General features: G+C 42.1%; 1 protein-coding gene across 1 annotated transcript in view; it reads right to left on the bottom strand.

The window, feature by feature from the left end:
- The window catches only part of ITPR2 (inositol 1,4,5-trisphosphate receptor type 2), a 243,979-nt gene that overhangs the window by 199,655 nt on the left and 23,938 nt on the right, over positions 1-20,386 (bottom strand). Inside the window, exons 2-7 of the mRNA XM_017829118.1 lie at positions 15,015-15,085; positions 7,974-8,089; positions 6,783-6,869; positions 5,925-6,083; positions 1,177-1,275; positions 172-255 (exon numbers count right to left, since the gene is read on the bottom strand). Coding sequence (XP_017684607.1) covers positions 172-255; positions 1,177-1,275; positions 5,925-6,083; positions 6,783-6,869; positions 7,974-8,089; positions 15,015-15,085 — 616 coding nt within the window. The remainder of the gene's footprint in view (positions 1-171; positions 256-1,176; positions 1,276-5,924; positions 6,084-6,782; positions 6,870-7,973; positions 8,090-15,014; positions 15,086-20,386) is intronic.

The raw sequence follows: 20,386 nt of genomic DNA, 5'->3' as shown, positions 1-20,386 counted from the left end.
GTAAGACAAAAATACAAAGGAAAAACATTCTACCTGTTGAAGGGCAGTAGTGAGGGATCCTCAACAGCTCCACAAGGTCCTCACTTCTTTTATTCACCATGTAATATTTCTCTACAGTCTTATACAATATAATTTTTCAGATTCAAAAAACAACTTAAAAATCATACTTACTCCTTTCAGGACATCATCTCGATAACTACTGAATTTCATGAACAAAGTTATTTTCCAGCTTGTGTTACAGTTGACAGCATTTACCTTTAAAGAAAAAAAAAGAAAACAATAACAACAACAACAAAAAAAACCAACCCAATTAGAGTCTTAGAGGGTGTCCTTTTCTTTTTGAGATATTCTATTTTTCTAAAAGACCACACCACATCTAGGATGGCAGGGGACATGGCTTAGCTACGTATTTGTACAGTTTCTAACGTGGGGCCTGAAGATCCCAAGTGTTAATGAGGTTGATACTAGAAAAGGTTGGGCAGGCAAAATGCTGTCTCTTGACAGCCTCCAAAAAACATCCTGAAGAGATGTTGGACAAGGACTTACCTCAGTGAGAGTCTGAGATACTCAAGCAAGCCTCACAAAGCTTTCAGTGCCAGGCACAACTGCACCAAGAATATTTCCCCTTGGTTTTTTTTGAGGCCAGGCTGGAAGCAATGTTTAATACTGGCTTAGAGCCCACCGTGGGCCCACGGTGGGTTCTGGCTACCAGTAAAGAATAGAATGGAATGATAGAAATGCTTGGGTTGGAAGGGACATTACAGATCATCCAGTTCCACCCCTTGCCATGGGCAGGGACACCTTCCACTAGTCCAGGTTGCTCCAAGCCCCATCCAACCTGGTCTTCAATACTTCCAGGGATCCAGGGGCAGCCACAGCTTCTCTGGGCAACCTGTGCCAGGGCCTCACCACCCTCACACGGAAGAATTTTTTCCCAATATCCAATCTAAACCTGCTCTCTGTCAGTTTGAAGCCATTGCCCCTTGTCCTGTCACTCCAGGCCCCTGGAAATAGTCTCTCTCCATCTTCCTTGTGGGCTCCTTTCAGGTCCTGGAAGGCCACAATTAGGTCACCCCAAAGCCTTCTCTTCTCCAGGCTGAACAATCCCAGTACTCTCAGCCTTTCTATAACACATCTCAGACTAGCAGTTACCCCTCCTCCCTACCCTGAGCTCACCTCTTTGCAGCCAGGGTTATCCAGGAGCTCAATATTGCTAGCATGCAGAGGCTGCCCTGCATTGACTGGCATGAGAACAACTTTATCTCCCACAACAACCTGCAAGTCAGAAATAAAGTGCATTTTAGATCTACGCAGTTATCCAATAAAATGAAGCAATGTTACATTTTTAGACAATGACTCAAGTGCATGCTCTAGGAACGGCAGGGAGGGAATTTATTTGCAGGCAATTCACACAGCAGCTCTGTTCACCCATGCTCTGCAATCACAGGGTTCAATACTTCCCACTAATGAATCCTCACATTCCCAGTAAACACGTCACCTGTGTTTCAGCAGAAACTCAAGGCTATGAAATAGATATGAATCTATGAATTCCAACAGCACTTCAGTTCATCTAAAAATTACATTAACTACTCTTTACTGCAGCCAAAAGGCAGAGAAAGCTTAGAAAATAATCGTGGCTCCTGAGCTCTGTGGTCCATGTTCTGGCAAAAGTGATGACAGGCTCAGGAGTTCTGTGATTTAGACTGCATGACTCCAATCCAGAGAGGAACATAAATCACTGCAAAGTCAGAGAGAGGAAAAATGCACTCCATCCCCTCTGCTGTTACTTTCTAAATAGTGTTTGGAGCTCAGCACAAGCAGCAGGTGCATCAGCTGAGAGACCTTCTCTCTACAAGAGGAATTCCTAGCTGACTCCCTACAAGCAAATTCTCATGCCCTTGCAATTTTTTACCTATACAGACAGGGAAAAACACTTTGACCTAAAAACTGCTTGAGACATGCATATGGAGAATTCAATTCATGCCTGGAAGGGGAGAAAGAAATAAATAATAAAAAAAGATCAATCCACATAGATTGCTTGGTGCTGGGTCCTGATTTGCTTAAGTTGTTCACAGCAATTTTAAACACACACAGACATGAAGACAAGTGGCTACACGTGATTTTTTTACCATAAAAAATGCTCCACAAGCCATGCTTTCTTTTGGAAGGCAAAGAAACAAAACAGCTTTCTGCATTGATCAGCACATTTCCTATGGAAAAGCACAGCCCAACTCAACCTCGTGTCACTCCAACACGTGAATTTGGCCCATTTATTGCAGAGGTAAAAAGGAAGGTTGTCTGTTCTTTATCAACAAAGCTAAAATAAACAGCAGCACAAGACAGTGTCATCATGCTCAGACAACACACAAAAATCCTACTTTATCCAAACAATGGGAACAAGTTCAATAGCAGAACCAAAATAATGACAAGATGCCTTTAAGACACGGTTTACTTGTGCATTACATTCCTGCATGCCATGCTCCACACACACATTACTTACAGCCTGTTTTAAGAAGTTATGACCAGACAATTCATTAACCAAAATGCCACCAGGCTTGCACCCTGCAAAGGGGAATCAGGACTTCAAAATTATTGCATGTACACAAGGACTATCATAACTTTAATTAGTAAGAGCATCATTAAGTATCTTTTTCTACTTTGCTGTAGGCACACATCTGAGGAAGAGCTGTTATGTGGGGTCATGGTTGTTGTCTCAGACTCCTCCCTTGCTCCAAGTCCACCTCAGCAACCTGTTCTCAGTGCTGGTCAGCTCTACTGGCTGCCAAAAGAGCAACAAGGCATCCAATGCTCTTTTCCTTTCTTCTTTTCCTTTAGGCTTCAAACCTCCATAAGTGGTTGGGAAGGAAAGGATAAAGGCAATTTCACAGCCCTTGCTTCCCAGACACTCCCCACCAGTGATGCAGAAAACAACAGAAATCCTGTTCTCTTATACAAGTCTGCGCTCTTGCCTTCCTCCCATCCCCTCCCCAGTTATTCCTGGCTTTAAATAACGCCCCAGCATGCCCGAAACACCAAAGGCAGAGCACCCACAAGCCCAGGTGCCCCTATTTCTGCCTGTAGATTTGTACCACATGGAGACCAGAGAAGACAGAGCAATACATTCCTAAAGTTTTGCTCTACAAAATTAAAACTGACACCGGCTCTTCCTCATTTTCCTCAGCCACCCTTCAGCCCAGCTGGACACAGTGTGCTGTAGGCCAGCAGCGGGTAATAGTTTGACAGGTCTCTGGGACTTCTTCCTTACACACAGCCATGAAAAGTTGCCTCAGACACACAGCTTTTGAGGATTTTATTCATGATCCCTTTGAAAAAACTCTTATCTTTGCTGGTCTAGATAAGAGAGTTCCAACAAATGATTAAACTCACAGTGAAGCCAGTAAGAATCCAGTTTTTGAATTCAAGTTAAACCTACAAGGCCCTTCAGTCTTGAATGCAATGGAGTTAGTCCTGCACACCAAAGGCCCTGCTACTCCATGTCCACACCTGCCAGTGGCATAGCTGACACACTTCAAATTTTAGCAATTATTCTGCTATTCAAACAATCTGGAACCAGCTCTAGCCTTAATCAGCCACATCTTTCACTGAAGCAGAGCTCCATAAATAATGAAGACTTAATAAAGTCTGCAGCAAATATTGCAGTTATGCCAATTACCGTAAATTTTCAGCCATATTCTTTCATTACTTTCATTGATTTGCATATCTAATCAGTTGCTAATGAATCTAAGCTAACCCTCCTTCAGAAGACTAAGTTCTAAAACATTTCATAGGGCTGAACAACTGTGATGACTTACCAGAACAGTCACACACATAACTTCTTGTATCACAGCTTCCCCCCAGATTTCTGTTAGGATATTTGGTATATTTGGATCTACCTTGCCTGGGTAACCTAGCACAGTAGCAGTCCTCAAAGCAGTAATTCAATAATCACTTCTATTGTTTGACAGACTTTCTAAAATGTTTTCTTAGGGAATTTCCTTGATACAGGAAACTGAAAACAAATTTAAAAATCCACAAAGTTTCCAAACAGAAACCATGCACTGAGAGGTCTAAGTTACTCCATGCCTGGGACTAACTGAGAAGAAAGGAGTGGGTAGAAGTCTGGCCTTCTCTCCATCTGTGAGAAGCAAATTAGGATTTCCCCCATCACTTGCTAAGCCTCATGCAACAGCTGCCTGGTTTCTGGGTCTGTTGAAGGGCTGGAAACGTGCCAGAGCAGTTATGAGAAAGCTACCAAAGGAGTCATGTTTATCACCGGAAGTTTGCAAAGAAAATTATCAGATCTGTTTGGGCCTGGTGGAAATGAGGAACAACTTGGGTCTCAAGAAATTTCCTCTATAAATTATAATCCCAGCCCTGAAAGGCAACACCTGGTGACAGAAGATGAGCAGCAGGCAGGTTCCAAAGGAGGACTAAGTTAGGAGTGAGCCTGACAGTTTCCTACAGAGCACTCAGAGAGCATCAGATACAGCCCCACAGGGAACAAACTAGGAGAGAGGTCTGTGGAATGGGATGTTACAGAGATCACTGATCACCTGCAACCTTTTTAGATCAGCAAATCTGCTTCCAAACTCTTAAGGGTGCTCAACAGTGTAAAATTGAATCAAAAACTCTGTAGTGTTGAGGATGACTTATAAGGCTTGGGATCATTCTGCTGTTTCCAGGTGTAAGGGCTTTGCAGATCACAGCCTGGGAATCCCAGGTCCTCACTCTGGAGAGCAAGACATGTAATTAATTTTCAGGTATGAGAAATTAGGAAGATGCTGAACTGATGTTACTCTAAGAAATTAAGGCAAAACCTTAAAGCAATGGTCACTCTTTTTTCTTCCCTAGGAGGGAAAAGAATAACAGGTTAATGTTTGATCCACAACAATTGTTTTCCCCACCTGAAAAGCCATGCAGAGACCCCCCAGAGGGCTACATTTGCTCTAGTTCTCTGTAACAGGCTTTGGGAAAAAGAGGAATTTTCACATACTCTTTTGATCACTACATGAAGCAGGAAAAGACTTTGACTTTAGGGACATTGGACCAGGAGCTGGGAATGCAGTCCTTCTCCTCTCCACAATAGATTGCCTAAAGGAGTTGCAAGCAACCACAGTCATCCTGGATGGCATCCCAAGAGCTGGATAACCACAAAGTTAACAAGAGAAAATCCAGGAGAAAAGAGGCATTCCCATCTGTGATCCTGAGAGAGCTTTCACTGATCACTGCACAGGCAAGAGGGGGCAAACATTCCCAGCCAGATCTACACTATAAAACCACACAAATTCATATGTGGCCTGCCCAGATCTGAATTCTCCACAGTGGGCACTTAACCAAGCCACAGCCAAGAGAATGAAGTGCCAAGTTGTGATCTCAGGGCACAGCTCTCAGATCTGCAGCAAAGAGGTTTCCTATGTACCCTTCCTCTTACCAAGATGCAAAACTCCTACTGAGACCTACCAAGAAAAGACTTCCCACACTATCCAACCGAGTTCCAGTCATAGATACCACTTTCATGTTGAGGGGGAGTACAGACTGATGTATTTCCTAGAGACATTCTCTACTGACTTCTCAAATAAAAATCTTGCCTGGAACATTTAAAAAACCCCCAACCCTTTAAAAAAATTTAGTCTGTGAGTTATTATCAGCTTTGTAAAACTGCACACAACAGGCAGACTTAGTAAAGATGCCCCAACAGAGAGGTCAGCAGAGGCTCAGATGAATGTGGCAACAGTTCAGATTCCAGACCATATAATTTGGAAAGAGCTTCTAGTTACCCATGAAAGCCAATAGTCCCAAGCACTGCTTAAAGTATTTTTTTCCTGAACTTAATCAATTATGAAATAGGCCAGTAGCAAAGAAATCAGGTGTCTTCTAGAAACTTTCTGCCTTCTCCCTCTCACACATTCAGCATCTCCACTTACATTGTCACCCTCACTTCTCAGCTTCCAGAAGGGCTGGATATAAAACCAGGATCCCTCGTTCCCTGCAGCATCCAGAGACACCCTCATGGCATTCTTCTCCAACAGGGCTGGCAGCCTCTTATTGACTGTGAGGTACTTGTTACTTTTTATATGCAGCAGCTGTGAACAGAGAATAATTAAAATAAATAATTAAAATAATTAGGACAGCTGATGCTTTCTCTCTCTCCAGTCAAAGAAGAATTGCAGGTTTCACACTGTAGTGATTTTTCATAATATATATAAAGACAAAATAAAACTAGAAGAGAGTTATCAAAGTATAGTACAGTTTAGGAAAACTAAACTGATGATATATCTCAGACTGAGAGAAATGTGTCAGTGATCAATTTTACAGCACACACTAACCAGGTCTATTAAAGTGTTACCTTCAGGAATTTCATCCATTACAGGAAAGTTGTACTGCACTTAAGAACACAGCTTCTGTCTCATTTATATGTCAGGAAATACAAATTACTTCAATGATTTAAAAGGAGCTGTGCAGCACCTCTACAAGACAATTTGGAAATAAATCTTGCAAATAAAAGGCACATATTTATGTTCAGATTCCAAACTGCAGCACCAAATATCATACACAGAATTTTTATTATGACATCTTATTTAAACACCAATGTGCAGCACTTCTGGCAGGCTTTAAAACGAGGCAGAAAAGTACAATATTGTAAACTTCACCAAGCTGTGTTTACCTGACCCTTGGCAATCCAGATTACAGTGGTTACTTTCATTTTCACTGTAACCTTGAAATAAAACAACTGTTTTCCCTTCCAACACCGAGAGAAGGCAGAGGGATTTCAATGGGTTTACCTGTATGACATTGCTGTATTTTACAATCTCGCCCAGCAGCTTTCTGTTCTCACTTTCATTCTGCTTTTGTTCCAGCTCTGCTGCATGCTGCAAGAGAATGATTATTGCTTTAAACTCTACAAAATCAGTACCTGTATTTGGCTACGGAAACAGAGAAAAAGGAAATGGCATCGCATTTAAAATGAAAGCATCACTGAACTGATAATATTAGCACCAAAATTCTGATGCTGATTCTGTTTTTTTATTATCCATAATAGAAGCTCAGTCACAATTTATGGATCCCACTTTAGATACAACATATTTTTAAATATTTTAAGCACAAAAAGTAATTCCAGGGGCTTTATTTCATCCTGAAGGGGAGAAAAAAAAAAAGACCTATGATTAGCTTCTCGCTGTCATCATTCCTTTTACTCGTCAGGGTTTTAATTGCTTACAAATACATGGACTTCGTGACAAAATAAAACTAGTAGGTCACAGCTGGCAACATCCAGGCTAAGCACAATAGTCTGGGTCAAACACAACCACAGAACAAACTCTGAGCTCCTACCACTAGTGGCTGTGTAACTCCGGCCACACACCATGTGCCTGCCTTGCCGTTTTTAACTGGGAGCACTGGCGGCCTCTCCACTGCCCATGGCACTGTCCCCAGGTTTGACATGCCCTTGTGTTCACTGAGCCTTGTGCATTCAGCTATAACATCAAGCCAGCTGTTCTTCAGAGACGGAGGGGCTGCTCCATCCACACTATATCTGAGGCAAAATAGAATCTGCAAAATGTTTCAGAAAAGAATCACTCAGAAGGAAAACAAGGACAATCACAATGCTGAGGAATTTCCAGACTAAAGTACTGAGAACATATCTTCGTCCACTCTTCTGCCTAACTTCTGGAAAGGACTTCCAGCATAATTTAAACCAGGTTTTAACAACTCCATTTTTACTTCATAAAACTTCTGGAAGCAATACCTTGCTTATAGCACAGGCACAGCCCTCAGTCCAAAGCAAGACAAAAACCAAGCCAGGGGCAACAAATGCCAGCCAGGAGGTAGGAGAGTTAAGGAGAATACAGAGTTGCCATGGTGGCATAATAATACCCATCACAGTGGTTCCCAAGACACTTATTATTTTTTCTCGTGCCATTGTAACTCCACAGCCTGCAGATTGAGATAAGATTACAAACACAGATGTCTCTTACTTGGAGTTTCTTCAGCAGTGCTGCTTCAGTGTGGTTTCCTTGTTTGGCTTGCTTGGCTTTCCAGTACTGCTTCTGGGCTGAGTATCTGTTCATGGGACACACCTTGAAAAGGCAATCTGGGGAGAGATTGAAAGAAACACTCCTCAGTCCTGTTGAAAGACATTTCCTCCATTTGTAAGTGTGCTTTGGTTGGTTTTCTTCGCCCAGAAATGTCTAGGTACCAGTGTTTAAACACAGCCACCAAACAGCTTGATGGCAGTGACACCACAAGCAGGGTGACATGACGATCCTGATGTCCCCCTGGCTGCCCAGCTCCTTCTGACACTGCTGAAAACAAGGATTGCACTCATTCACATTCACCTACAAGCTGCCAAAGAGGTTCACATGGAGTTTAGGTCTCTGCACACCTTCACTAAGTTGTTTTTGGTGTTAGTTTGGGTTTTTTAAACCAAAGTGACACAATCTGAACATCACCACCATCCAACAGACGAGGGAAAAAGCAGGTAAGGAAGGAAGAACCACCTGAGCATGGTGGCTGTGCAAACAAGAGAGGAGCAGGTACACCCTGAGGAGACTGCAGTCAGTAATTGAAAGGTCATGTTAATTGGCAATAAACTGAATTTTGTGAAGTTCCCTCACTTTGGGGTTTATTTTGTCCAGTGACAGTCCTATAAACTGGAAATAGAGGCTCATGATTCGTCCAAAGCTGACTACTTTTAGAATGATAAACTATACCTAGTCTCACATGGTCCCAATCACCGGCGGGTCTAAAGGCCAGGCTTGAAAGACATTTTCCTTAGCAAATGTTGGTGTCCTTTCACACACTACATGTATTAACTGGTGACAGGAAAAACAGTTTAGCTGTAAGACTGGTAAGAACATACAGGACTGTCTGTGTGTTATAGAGCGAAACTCTTCCCCAAATGGGCTGCAAACTATAGATGTCAAAGGAAGGCCTATCCCAAACTATTAGCCTTCCATATTTAACTGTCACAGATGGCCAAGCATTGTCTGGAGACTAATCCACCCCCTATTCCCAGTGGCAAAGCTTGTTCATACAGAATTACCACCAGTGGCAGAACTTTCCTTGGCACTGACCCCAAGTCCTCCGATTTGCTCCCTCATGGCAGCCCTGAGTTGCTGTTCCCAGGAAAAAGTGTTACAAATCCTTATCAAAGCAAGCCCAGCCACCTTGCAAAGGTGTTTGGTTTCGTTTCAAAGGGGACCATTTATAATGGGAATTATATCATGCAATCTAGAGTACATAACTCCCAGGTAATTTTTACAATATCCTGGAAACCAAGGAGGGGAAAAAAATACTACAAACTGCTGCGTACCATTAAATCCTACTGTGTGTTGTAGAAGATTTTACTTGAATTATCGCGATTTCAGCTCTTAAAACAAAAACTCTGCTATTATTTTGTGTAATCTATAATTAACGTGCCTTCTCAGAAGGCTTCATGAAACATTTATTTCTCTGAAGTAACAATACCTTCTTTTTATAGGACCAGTCTTCATTTCTCAGTTACTCCCCACACATCCTGCTCCTTGAGTAAACACAGCACTTCCCATTCTCCTGCAGAGACTCAGAGTGTTCCCACTCTGCAGAGGAACCCGAGATGTGCACGGATGTGCAGTCACTGCTTGGGGCTCCTCTTTCCAAAGGTGGGTGAATTTTTCCTGATGATAGTTCTCAAGGAAAAGGAAATGTAGAGCAGGGGCTGGATAACCTCAGCAGCATACAGCTCTCCTGACTTCCAGTCTAGTGCTTTCCAACTTCTTTAAAATCATTATTATTTCAATTGTGTTTTTCTCAATTTATGGACTAAATTATTTGCTTCCAGACAAGCTTTTTCCTTTTTGATTTTGTTTTTTAGGATTCCAGCTACATTAAAAGTGGGTCATCTTATTAGTTTTTTCTGGTTTGTTTCCCCCCACCACCACTTCTTTTATTACAGTAACAATAGGATACTATGTAAATTCAAGCTTCATGATCCTAAACATCATGGGGGTGTGGAACAGTGCCTGCCCTAGAGATGCTGTAATTTACATAAACAGGGAAATAAAGAGAAACCGGAGCATAAGATTATAAAGCAACTTTCCAGCACACACAGTAGATGAAGAGCTCAGCCCTCCTGGAGGTCAGTCCAGCAACCCAGTGATGAAACAGACCATCTCTTCTAACTTCTCCAGACATTCTCAGATAATCCTAGTTCCTAATTCATTACTTTATGGGGTTTTACATAAATGTTTCTCTTCCTGAGGACTCTAATTAAATAGGCATTTATCAAAGATAAACAAATAGCAACTACACTCAGGAGGTCTGAAAAGGAAAATAACTCCTATATGCCCTTTAAATGCTCCTTGATATTGAATAAAGATGGTTTAGAACAATATTTGTCAGATGCTTTCTCTCCCTTCTCCCTCTTGGTTTTTTTTTTTAAGTGTTAGAAATTCAACTCTTGCCCACAATGGAAGATTTCTGTGATTTGCAGAACTAGAGAAATTATCACGTGGCTTTACCAAAAGCAGCAGGCTGAGAAATGGGTAAGTGGAAGTGATGTGGCTACTAAATCACAGTGTGTACAAATCTACATGTTTTGGAAAAAAAAAATACAGGAAGGTGAAAAAGAACTAAAGTGAGAATGGAAAGGGGAAAACGTGAGGGAGCAAGGAGTGAGGCAAAGAAGAGTCCTAAGAAGGACAAGGAAAAAAGCTGTCAGGAGTCTGAGAAGCAAATGAAAGCAATTATGGAACTGAGAAACAGGTAGAAAACACAAAAACAAACCAAAAGTATGTAGAAAGCAAGTAAAAAGGAAAATGGCAGGTGGGAGGAAGAAAGGAGAGAGCATAGAACAACATAATGGAAGGGAGAGAAGAGGAAAGAACAACGTAAGAAAAAGCTTAGATCAGACTAACAGTTCAAAAAGAGAGGATATTTGGCAACTCAAACATCACTCTCATTGCAGATGTCTCAAGAAAAGGGGGTACAAAACGTAAAGAATTTTAAACCAGTGTACAAACTGAGGTCTGTTTAACAAATAAAAGGCAGACCTGTGCTCCTTTTTCAGAGATGCTAAATCTGACCAACCAGCAGGTCTTATCTGTTCTATTTTACACCTTGGAAGCTCAAAGTGTTTCCTATTGGAGATAACAGTACCAAGCTGAAGCGCGTTTAAGGTCACAGGCTGAGGAAACTTGCAGTTCTGTGGCTCATGATGTGGCTTTTCTTCAAAGGTACACGACTTCTGGCACACACTGTTCTTCCTAATCTCTGTGAACCTGGCCCTGTAGCATTTCCATCACAGCAATAAATGCCTTGGCTCCCACTAGCTCCAGTTTGATTTAGGACAAGCGGCACCTGGCTTGATCAGTCTCTTAAATACAACAGCAAAACACAGAAAAAGTTTGGTGGTTTTTTCATCAGACTTCTGGAAACACGTGTGGGGCCAAATTCTGCTCTCCTGTGCACTGATGCCAATCTGGATGTGAACACAGAGCCACTCCAGGTTCATCCCAGTGTGACTGAAGGAGAAATTGGGACCACAGCTGCTTCATGTGGACAAATGAAAAGCAACCACATCTTTTCTCAGCTGAACAACACCTTGTTCTGGGAGGTGTTCCGAAACAACCAGAATAGCAACCACCCACTCAAGAAGAAAAAAGAAAGTAAACACATGACAAAAATGAAACTGCTATTTTGAGACACCTCTTTTCATAGGCTTTCAGTTCAGGCCAACAGCTCAGTACCTTAATTTGTTCTCTGAGTGAACTCTGTAGGAGACATACAAATAGTTCAAAACCGCAGTCTTTGGGTTGTTTTTTTTTCTTCCACTGGGGAAAGAGTTGATAAAGTATAACCAAAAAAGACCAAGCACAGTCCTCTGATGTTAATTTTCAGAGTCAGTCCTTGAAATCTAAACATCTTGTTAGAAATATGTTTTTTCTCATACTTCTCTGACTCCCAGGTCATGCTCTAACCTCCAATCAACGCCAGTTCAGCTCTCAGTGATAAAAACATTGTAAACCATGCAGACAGCAGTTCCTATTACTGAAGAGGCCCCACTCATCCCGCTGTTAGATGTTATTTTCAGTTGCTTATGTCTAATCATTCAATTAATCATTCATGCCTAAGTCTTCTTTTTATGTCAAGAATGTACTTAAAGCAGGTTTTGTTTCATTTATTAACTTTGCTGTTTTAATTGAAGGTTATTTCCCAGAAGATGCTTAGGGAGAAAAATATGCATTTTGCTTACATTTCTTAGTTAAAGGACCAGCATTTAGCAACTCTTTTGCCTCAGTGCTCTAAGCAGAGCTACAAAATTTAACAAAGCATGGCAGAGATGTGCTTTTGGGTGCTTTTGCAATAGAGACACCTCTGTGGCACCAGGCACTACATCCCAGTTAGACAGCACGTTCCTGCTGAGCTCCCAGCAAAACTCCTGCTATTCCCGCACTTGGAATTTGACTTGTGAGGTGAAAGAGAAAACATCCAAACAATGGCTTTATTTTTGCTGCAGCCACCCTCCCAAGTACATCTTGATTACCTGAAGCAGCAGGAATATGGTACTGGATGCAGCCCCAACATGTTATAGAGTGGTGGGTTGCATCAATTAAAGTCACAAAACTCACTTTTTCACCAATTTATTTTCTCCTACAGGTGTTAAAGACCTTATAGCACCTCCCAGTAACTAAAGAAGGCCTAAAGAAAGCTGGTAAGGGGCTTTTAAAAAGGGCATGGAGTGACAGGACAAGAGGGAATGGCTTCACACTGACAGAAAGTAGGTTTAGATTGGATATTAGGAAGAAATTCTTCCCTGGGAGGGTGGGGAGACCCTGGCACAGGTTGCCCAGAGAAGCTGTGGCTGCCCCTGGATCCCTGGAATTGTCCAAGGCCAGGTTGGATGGGGCTCTGAGGAACCTGGGCTAGTGGAAGGTGTCCCTGTCCATGGCAGAGGGTAGAATAAAATAATCTTTAAGGTCCCTTCCAACCCAAACCATTCAGTGACTTTATGTTGCAGCTAATCCAAATTTTCATGCTACTACAATGCTGGCAATATCAAAATTAAGTGACATCTGGGTGCACAGTAAACTAGAAAGAGCTAAGGAGTGACTGGAAGAGAGGTTGCAAAGGGAGGTAAGAGGCAGCAGGGGGGAGGAGGAAAGTAGCTACTAACAGGTTTTGGAACAGGAAGGGAAAGGGACAAGAGGGGATCCCCAAGAAGAGGAGGATCTGAGTTGGAGGAAAGGTTAGGTGCTGTGGAGAAGAGGGAGCAGAGGCAGCTAGAGATAAAGGGATGTGCTATGCAGGCAAGAGACAGAGGTCACAACAGAGAACAGAACCAAAACTGTCTACAACTAATAGAAAACATCCCCCTGCAGAAGCTGGGATGTAACGCAGGAGTGCAGCCCCTGCTCTTCCCAGTAGCAGCAGCAAACAGCTGTGGATCTTGGCAGTGCCTCATCCCGTCCTGACATCTGTTCTACCTCCACATGTACTGCCACCACTGCTGACCAGGCGTTAGTGCTGACAGTTCAACAAGTTTTCGCCTGCAGCAAAGTGCCCAGACACACCTGAGGCTGTTGAAATCACTTACAAAAAAAAAAACCAAAAAATCAACACAGAACATTATCAACTTTTCCCATCTTTCCCTTTTGAAGTTAGAGATTAACAACACAGAACTGCAATAAAAGAACTCTCCTGTTCTGAAGTTATAAAATCAATCCCTCAAACACCAGCCAGTGAAAAAATTAAGGTTGTGCCTTTAACCTCTGTTCAGATTGGAGATACTTGGGTGTATTCTTCAATTATACCATCACAAACCTTTCCCAGTGACCTTCGTCTCATCTAGAATCCTGGATATGCTCCTCTTTGGGAACACATCAGGATAGTCCAGTGACAGAAAACTGTCTGAGGATCCCAACTTGAAATTTTGTGCAACCTGGAAACCATGATTTACAAAAGTATTTCCAGGCAGCAAGAGGATGAAATCACACTCAGGTAGCCTGAAAGCCACACTGGATGCCATCCCCATCTCTGCTATGGAGTTAGTTTGGCAAGTGACTGAAATTTATTACTCCTAGTTCCTAAGTATACATTCTCACTTTCTCAATTTCCAAGATCTGCCAATGGGCTCACATCTGGAACTGGAACCAACTGTTGATGTTTCCTGAATTTATAACGGAAAAAAATCTTGAATGCTCTGAGAAAGCAGAATTTCAGTCTCTCAATGGTTTAAATGCCCTTTTTTTTTTTTTTTTGCAATAACAGCATATACAGGAACACTGGGAATAAAATAATAAAGTTAAGAATGTCAGTGCAACCCCTCAAGATCATAGAAAGGTTTGGGATGGAAGGGACTTTAAAAATCATTTAAGATAAATACAAGCAGCCATGAAACTCATTGCCCTCCATAACTGGTGTGAATCCAAGCCCTTTTAAGCCAAAGGAGGTCTAGTAAGGCTCTGCTTTGGCACGGTTAAGAGTATTTTTTAGCACTCAAGAAGTACAAACCACATGTTGTCAGTGGACTGTTATTTTTTCCAATAAGCAGAACAGCAGAATTATCCAAATCTACAAGGTCAAGTTGAAAAAAAAATCAGATATGGTTTTAAGCAAAGGCAAAACAAAAAGCTGACAAAAAATGTGGAGGTAGTCCTTCCAAATGCTGTCTTATCTTTAAAAGAAATAAATAATCCAGCAGCTCAAGTAGTTTTGGACCTCACAAGCTTGTTTCCCATTTACAGCAGAAGCAGGGCTGGAGCAAAGAGTTTGTCACCCAGCCTTCAGTGTACAGAGCAGCAATCAACTCTTGGACTACAAGAAAATTAGTCCCTTTCCCTATATTTTCCACCTGCCCCTTGTGCCTTGGCAAGTTTTGTATTTAGCTCTCAAAATCTGTCATTTACATTCCAGTTCGAAACTTCCCCAACGTGCTCACAAACCATCTGGGAAGTCACACATCTGGTAAGGCAAAGTGCTCAAGGAGTTGGAACATGAACCAATTGGTCATTAAAGAGAAATTACCCCCAGTTACTGACCTCTGAACTTCTTTGGAGGATTAGCAAGGTCACCAGCCTCTGGCTGAACCACACATCGGTCATCCACTAACCTAGAAAAACAAAAAGTTATTACATTCATTAAGACGTATTTGACACCAGTGTATATAAATACAGAGACACCCCTGCCACAACACAGAGATAAAAACTTACACAGTTCTCTGATTTAATGCAAAAAATACCTTAGAGACTCTATTGTTCAGTTACTAAGCATAACTAAGAAAAGAAAACTCTAAATTTTCCTTCAAGAGAGAGGATTTCTTCCACTGTACTAAACTGTTGTCTGTGTTTCAGATCCCACTTCATTTACAACCAGTGGAAGTCCCTTTTGTTACACCACATACACTGATGATACATGTAAAATTCTTGTTTTCCTTCATAAGAGCCCATTAACCCTCAATCAGAAACAGTTTGTTTTTCTGCAGTTGCCAGATTTTCTTCTTCACCATTTCCAATCTTTCCTCTGAGGAGGAATGCAGAATTAAGGTTCAGCTCCGATCAAAACTCCCAGGACAACATTTTCCTTTGCTAAAATGAATAAGCTTTACTTTAATCCACAGCAGAAAATCTAAATAACATATCTATTATATTTCTTGCAATATTTTAGAAGTTAAATAATAAAATTAAGAAGTATGAATTGTTAAACTTATCTCAGAACTTCCTAAACATAAATTCAGCTTCCTTTCAGGAAGCACCCTGTGAATAATTTGCCCGTTTCAAACAATTATTCAGGAAAATCATGTTTAAGGACATACTACTGTCCTGCCACTTCACAGCAAGAGTCTTAGCAGTATTTTTGTTGGAAATTGCCAGAAAAAGCACAATTTGGCCTCAGCCAAATTACACAATAGATGTTTTCACTCAAGCTGGTGAAGGCTTAGCATCTAGGCACGAGTGCAGCAAGGCTGATCCCACAGCATGCCCATGAATTTTCCACCTCTACCAAGCTGACTGATGACAAATCACCCATTGTGGCTGCAGCTCCCCAGAAGCAGGAGCCAAAAATTACAAAGAATTTTGGAAATCAGCAACTCCAACCTCAGAACATACTTGGACGCAAATGTGAGGTGTCAGCAAGGAAGGGGAATTGAAGAAACAATTCCAGGAGCAAGCAGGCAACCTTATGGAGTTGTATTTTTTCACAGTCTAGGTTAGACCAGGCTTAACAAGAACAAAGTGAGGTTTGGAAAGCAGGACACAGAAAGAGTCAGTCCTGCAAGATGCCCTCTGTCCACGATCTAATGGGCCAAAGCTTTCTACAAACAGCATCTAAAACCTGGAGTCACACACAGGTGATTTAAAAACATCACCTTACAGAAGCTTTGCCAAAGGATTTTAGTGCCAAGAAGTACTTCCCACTCTCAACAAAATCCCTCAAAGGCTTTCAGGATGAACCCATAAGGTTTGACCTCAAGCACTGTCAGGATGGAGGACAACATGTTGAAAGCCAACCATAATTCACAAGGAACATCTTGTGTACCCTTGCGACAACTACAACCGTGGATGAAATGCAAAACTCTCATCATGGCATGTCGCTGTACCAAAAAGCATATAGAAAACAAGGTGTTGGTGCTGAGAACACCAACTGAGATCCTGCACACCCTGAGCCAGTCAGCTGCAGTGCTCAAACATGCTGGCCTTTCAGAAAACAGATGTGAAACAATCAATATCGATCACTCTCTTTCAAGCATTCTCTAAAAGCACAAAGATAAGGACCATAAATTACTTCTGTAGCCATCAGGAACCAAAGACATCAGGTAACAAAAAGGAGAAAGGAACTGCTGCGACTTTCATCCTGTAGACATTAAATGAGAGCACAGAAAATTTAACTGACGTGGTAGCAGGAACATTATCTCCTGAGCCTTTGCTCAGTGCCTCAGCTTCTCCCACCTCTGTTTCTTACAACACATGACAAAAAAATAAAGCATTGCTTCGTCCAGTCAGCAGTCTTCCAACAAATTAATCCCCAGAATTTCCACATAATGTCATTTATTCTGTATTCCAGCTGTATGACCTCCAAAGAGTTCAACAGCTGCTTGTTTACTATGGAGGTGCTTGTTACAATGCTGTAGCGAGAGCTGAGTTGCACATGATGCCAGACTTCAGCCTGCTCTGTAGATTGGAAGAGCAGAGGCTCTTCCAAACACAGCCCACTTCCTCTGATACACAATTCAAAATATTCGAATCCCACTTTTATTCTGAGCCAAAAGCAACTGTTGGTTTGCTCCTGAGGCCTGGTAGGTGGCTGTGTTAAACAATCAGCGATTCGAGACCTTTGTAACCTGCACACAAATCCATCTGAGACGTGTGAAACCAAATAACAGGCCTGGCTACAAAGGTCCTGGACACCTGTGGTGTCTGTCAGACCACAGCACAGCATGTTTTCAGATCACTCCCTTTCTGCTTTGCATAGGAGGCCAAAGTGCACCAGACTAGACTTCTGTGATAAAGGCAGGAATTACTGTATTATACCATCACATTTGCAACCTATTTAAATACTAATCCAAATTATGACGCCAATATTCAAGCCATTTGACCATGATACCACCAGAGAAGCTTTGACAAACTTCAATTTGTTTAATTCTTGACCTGGACTGCAGACAATATTGCTTTGTGCTCTCCAGTGTCATTCAGCACCTGGCTATACATGATTGTGTTTTAGTTCTTCATACACTGGCAGCATTCAAATCACAAAGGATTTCTCTGCACATGCATGATATGTTTTTTAGCTGCGCAGGTTCTTCCCTGAGCACAATAAATACCTGGTTTATGCACAATGCCTCCAAGTAACTGTTGTAGTGCTGTGGTAATTAAGTTATACAGCAGTTCCCTGATGCCTCAGATAAATCATCCGGGAAAGTCAAAGTGGTAATTCCAGCCCTGGACTTTATGCAGAGCCCTTTGTATTCACTAATTGCAGAATTAGAGTCTGAAAGTAACAACGTTCACCAGATTGCTTGTCGTAGATGCCCAGTCATTGTCCCACTGAAGCCAGGGAAGTTTTTCCACTCTCTGCAGGGGAAGCAAGGGCAGCTCCTCATCATGATGCAATGCCCAGGAGTTAAGCTGTGCAGCTCCACAGAGTCAGCAGGGAAAAAACCAAGGCAGCTTTCAACTCTCCATTACCATCACAGAATCCCAGAATGGGTCAGGCTGGAAGGGACCACAGTGGGGCATCTGGTCCCACCTCCCTGCTCCAGCAGGGTCATCCCAGAGCACATGGCACAGGATTGTATCCAGACAGTTCTGGAATATCCCCAGTGAAGGAGACGCCACACCCTCTCTGGGCAATCTGTTCAGTGCTCGGTCACTGCACAGCAAAGTTGTTCTTCCTCCTCTTCAGGTGGAACTTCCTGGGCATTAGCCAGGACAGTGCATCATATCCTGGGAAGTGGTCAAAGCACAGACCTCTAGAGTTCTGCATCTGTCTTCCTCTCCCTTCATTTGGTGGAGTTAAATCTGTCCCTTCTCCCCACATGCAAAGCTCCACATGTGTGTTCCATTCAAGTCAGTAATGTCTCACAGCAATGCACTCCACGGTGGCACCTGTGTAAATGCATTTACAAGCAGTTTCAAATGCAGTGCCTCTCATTTTTGTTGTTTCAGCAACAAAAGGACAGGATCAACTTCTCCCAAAACTATTCATCATTTGTATTCAGAACTTGTCTAATACAAACAACTTCAGACTTCCCAGATAGCTTCTAACACTGCTCTGCTCCATGGGCACTGGAAACAATAACTTGCAGTAATTCCCACTGAATCTTTCTGCCAGGTAGAGCAAGTTTATAGGGACTTGCACTGAAAGGAAAAACCAGAATGAATCTGTGAAGAACCAGTGGCGACTGGCTGCGAAAGCAGGAGTAAGGACAAAGTGATGGGAGGAGCAGGACTAAGTGGTATCAGTATAACTGATAAGGTGTGTTGGCAGAAGAGTCTAAAATGGTCCCTGGGTTTATAGGTATGAATCATATATGTTGGGGAAGTCTTCATACCCTACAAGATCCCCTGATTGCCTAACACAGGTAAATATACCACAGTTTTCTAGGAACTTGTCGATGTAGTGCAAGAGTCAAGGAAAGTTGTATAACCATAATCCTAGAAAGCTTGTTCACAACATTATTTCAGATTTACTACTGAGATACAGTGGCATTCTGAAAGAACAAAAACCAGTGTAAGAAAAAAATAGGAAAGGAATTAGGATGGGTTTCATGAATTTTAGGTCTCTCTCATAAGATGCTTTTTAGATTGTCAAAGAAAGCATCCTCAGAATATCATTTGTCCAAGCTTTGTGCCTTCAATTTTAAAAACACCATCCTGAGATGTGTTTTGTCTGTTCCTACTAACAGAATTTCTAGCCAAAATTCATAGTCAATATTATTAAGTAAAACACTACCTAAACAAACACACAAGGACACAGACTCTCTTACACATGTAACTACATATACGTGTGTTTGTGTGTGTTAACTTATTATAAAATACAAGACCAGCTACTGATGTCTCACTATTACACATGGGGATGAGCAGAGTCAGGACTCTTTGCAGTATTGTACTATGGAGTACTGTACTCCTTAAAAAGCTGAATAAACTAAGCTAGAGGCAATGGCTTCAATCTAAGATACACACAGTTGTTCACCTTTTACTCTCTTTAAATTGAGAGTAGGGCCTTACAGCAGCAGGAAGAGGGGGAAAAGTGGGTGACAGGCATCAGCAAGAGGAACTGGACATTTTAACTGCCAGCAGAGCCAAGCAACATCTTTGTTCAACATCAGTTTACAAATCAGGCTGAGGTTACATCCCAAAACCACATAACCTTGGCATCCCCTCATGGAGCAGCCCCCAAAACCTCCCTTGCTTTGCTCCTCAGACATCCCTTCCCACACACAGCCTCCTCATCAGAAACACTTCTCCAGAGCACCTGCCACCCAAGACACTTCTTCCCTTCCCACAAAGCCTCTCCTGTGCTCCAAACATCTCAGGAAGCACTGGGAAGAGAGCTGCTGGTCATGCCACTGAGAAACCAACCAATAACGAACAATAGGTTATTAAAATTTTGCTGCCCTGGAAATCAAGCATCAAATACCTAAGTGCCAAAACAATCAGGTCCACCCAGTTCTTCTCCAAGTCCACCCACTGAGCCTCTTATCAGGCATCTAGGTCAGCCCACTTCTTGTGTGCTTCAAGCAGTCTCCTGCCAAAAATCTACCTCACCCTTCCCAAAATGTGAGTTCACACTCCTTTTTGACTACCAGTCCTGTTTCAAGAGATTTACAGCTCTATGATTTAGCCCCACTATATGGAATTTGTCCTTTTTCCTGTCTCTTTGCAAAGCCAAAATTTTTCACCGTCACCTTTTC

This window comes from Lepidothrix coronata, unplaced genomic scaffold (assembly GCF_001604755.1).
Source record: "Lepidothrix coronata isolate B3197 unplaced genomic scaffold, Lepidothrix_coronata-1.0 Scaffold158, whole genome shotgun sequence".
Classification (NCBI taxonomy): domain Eukaryota; kingdom Metazoa; phylum Chordata; class Aves; order Passeriformes; family Pipridae; genus Lepidothrix; species Lepidothrix coronata.
The sequence above is the reverse complement of the archived record's forward strand: the minus strand, read 5'-3'. Positions and strand labels throughout refer to the sequence as shown.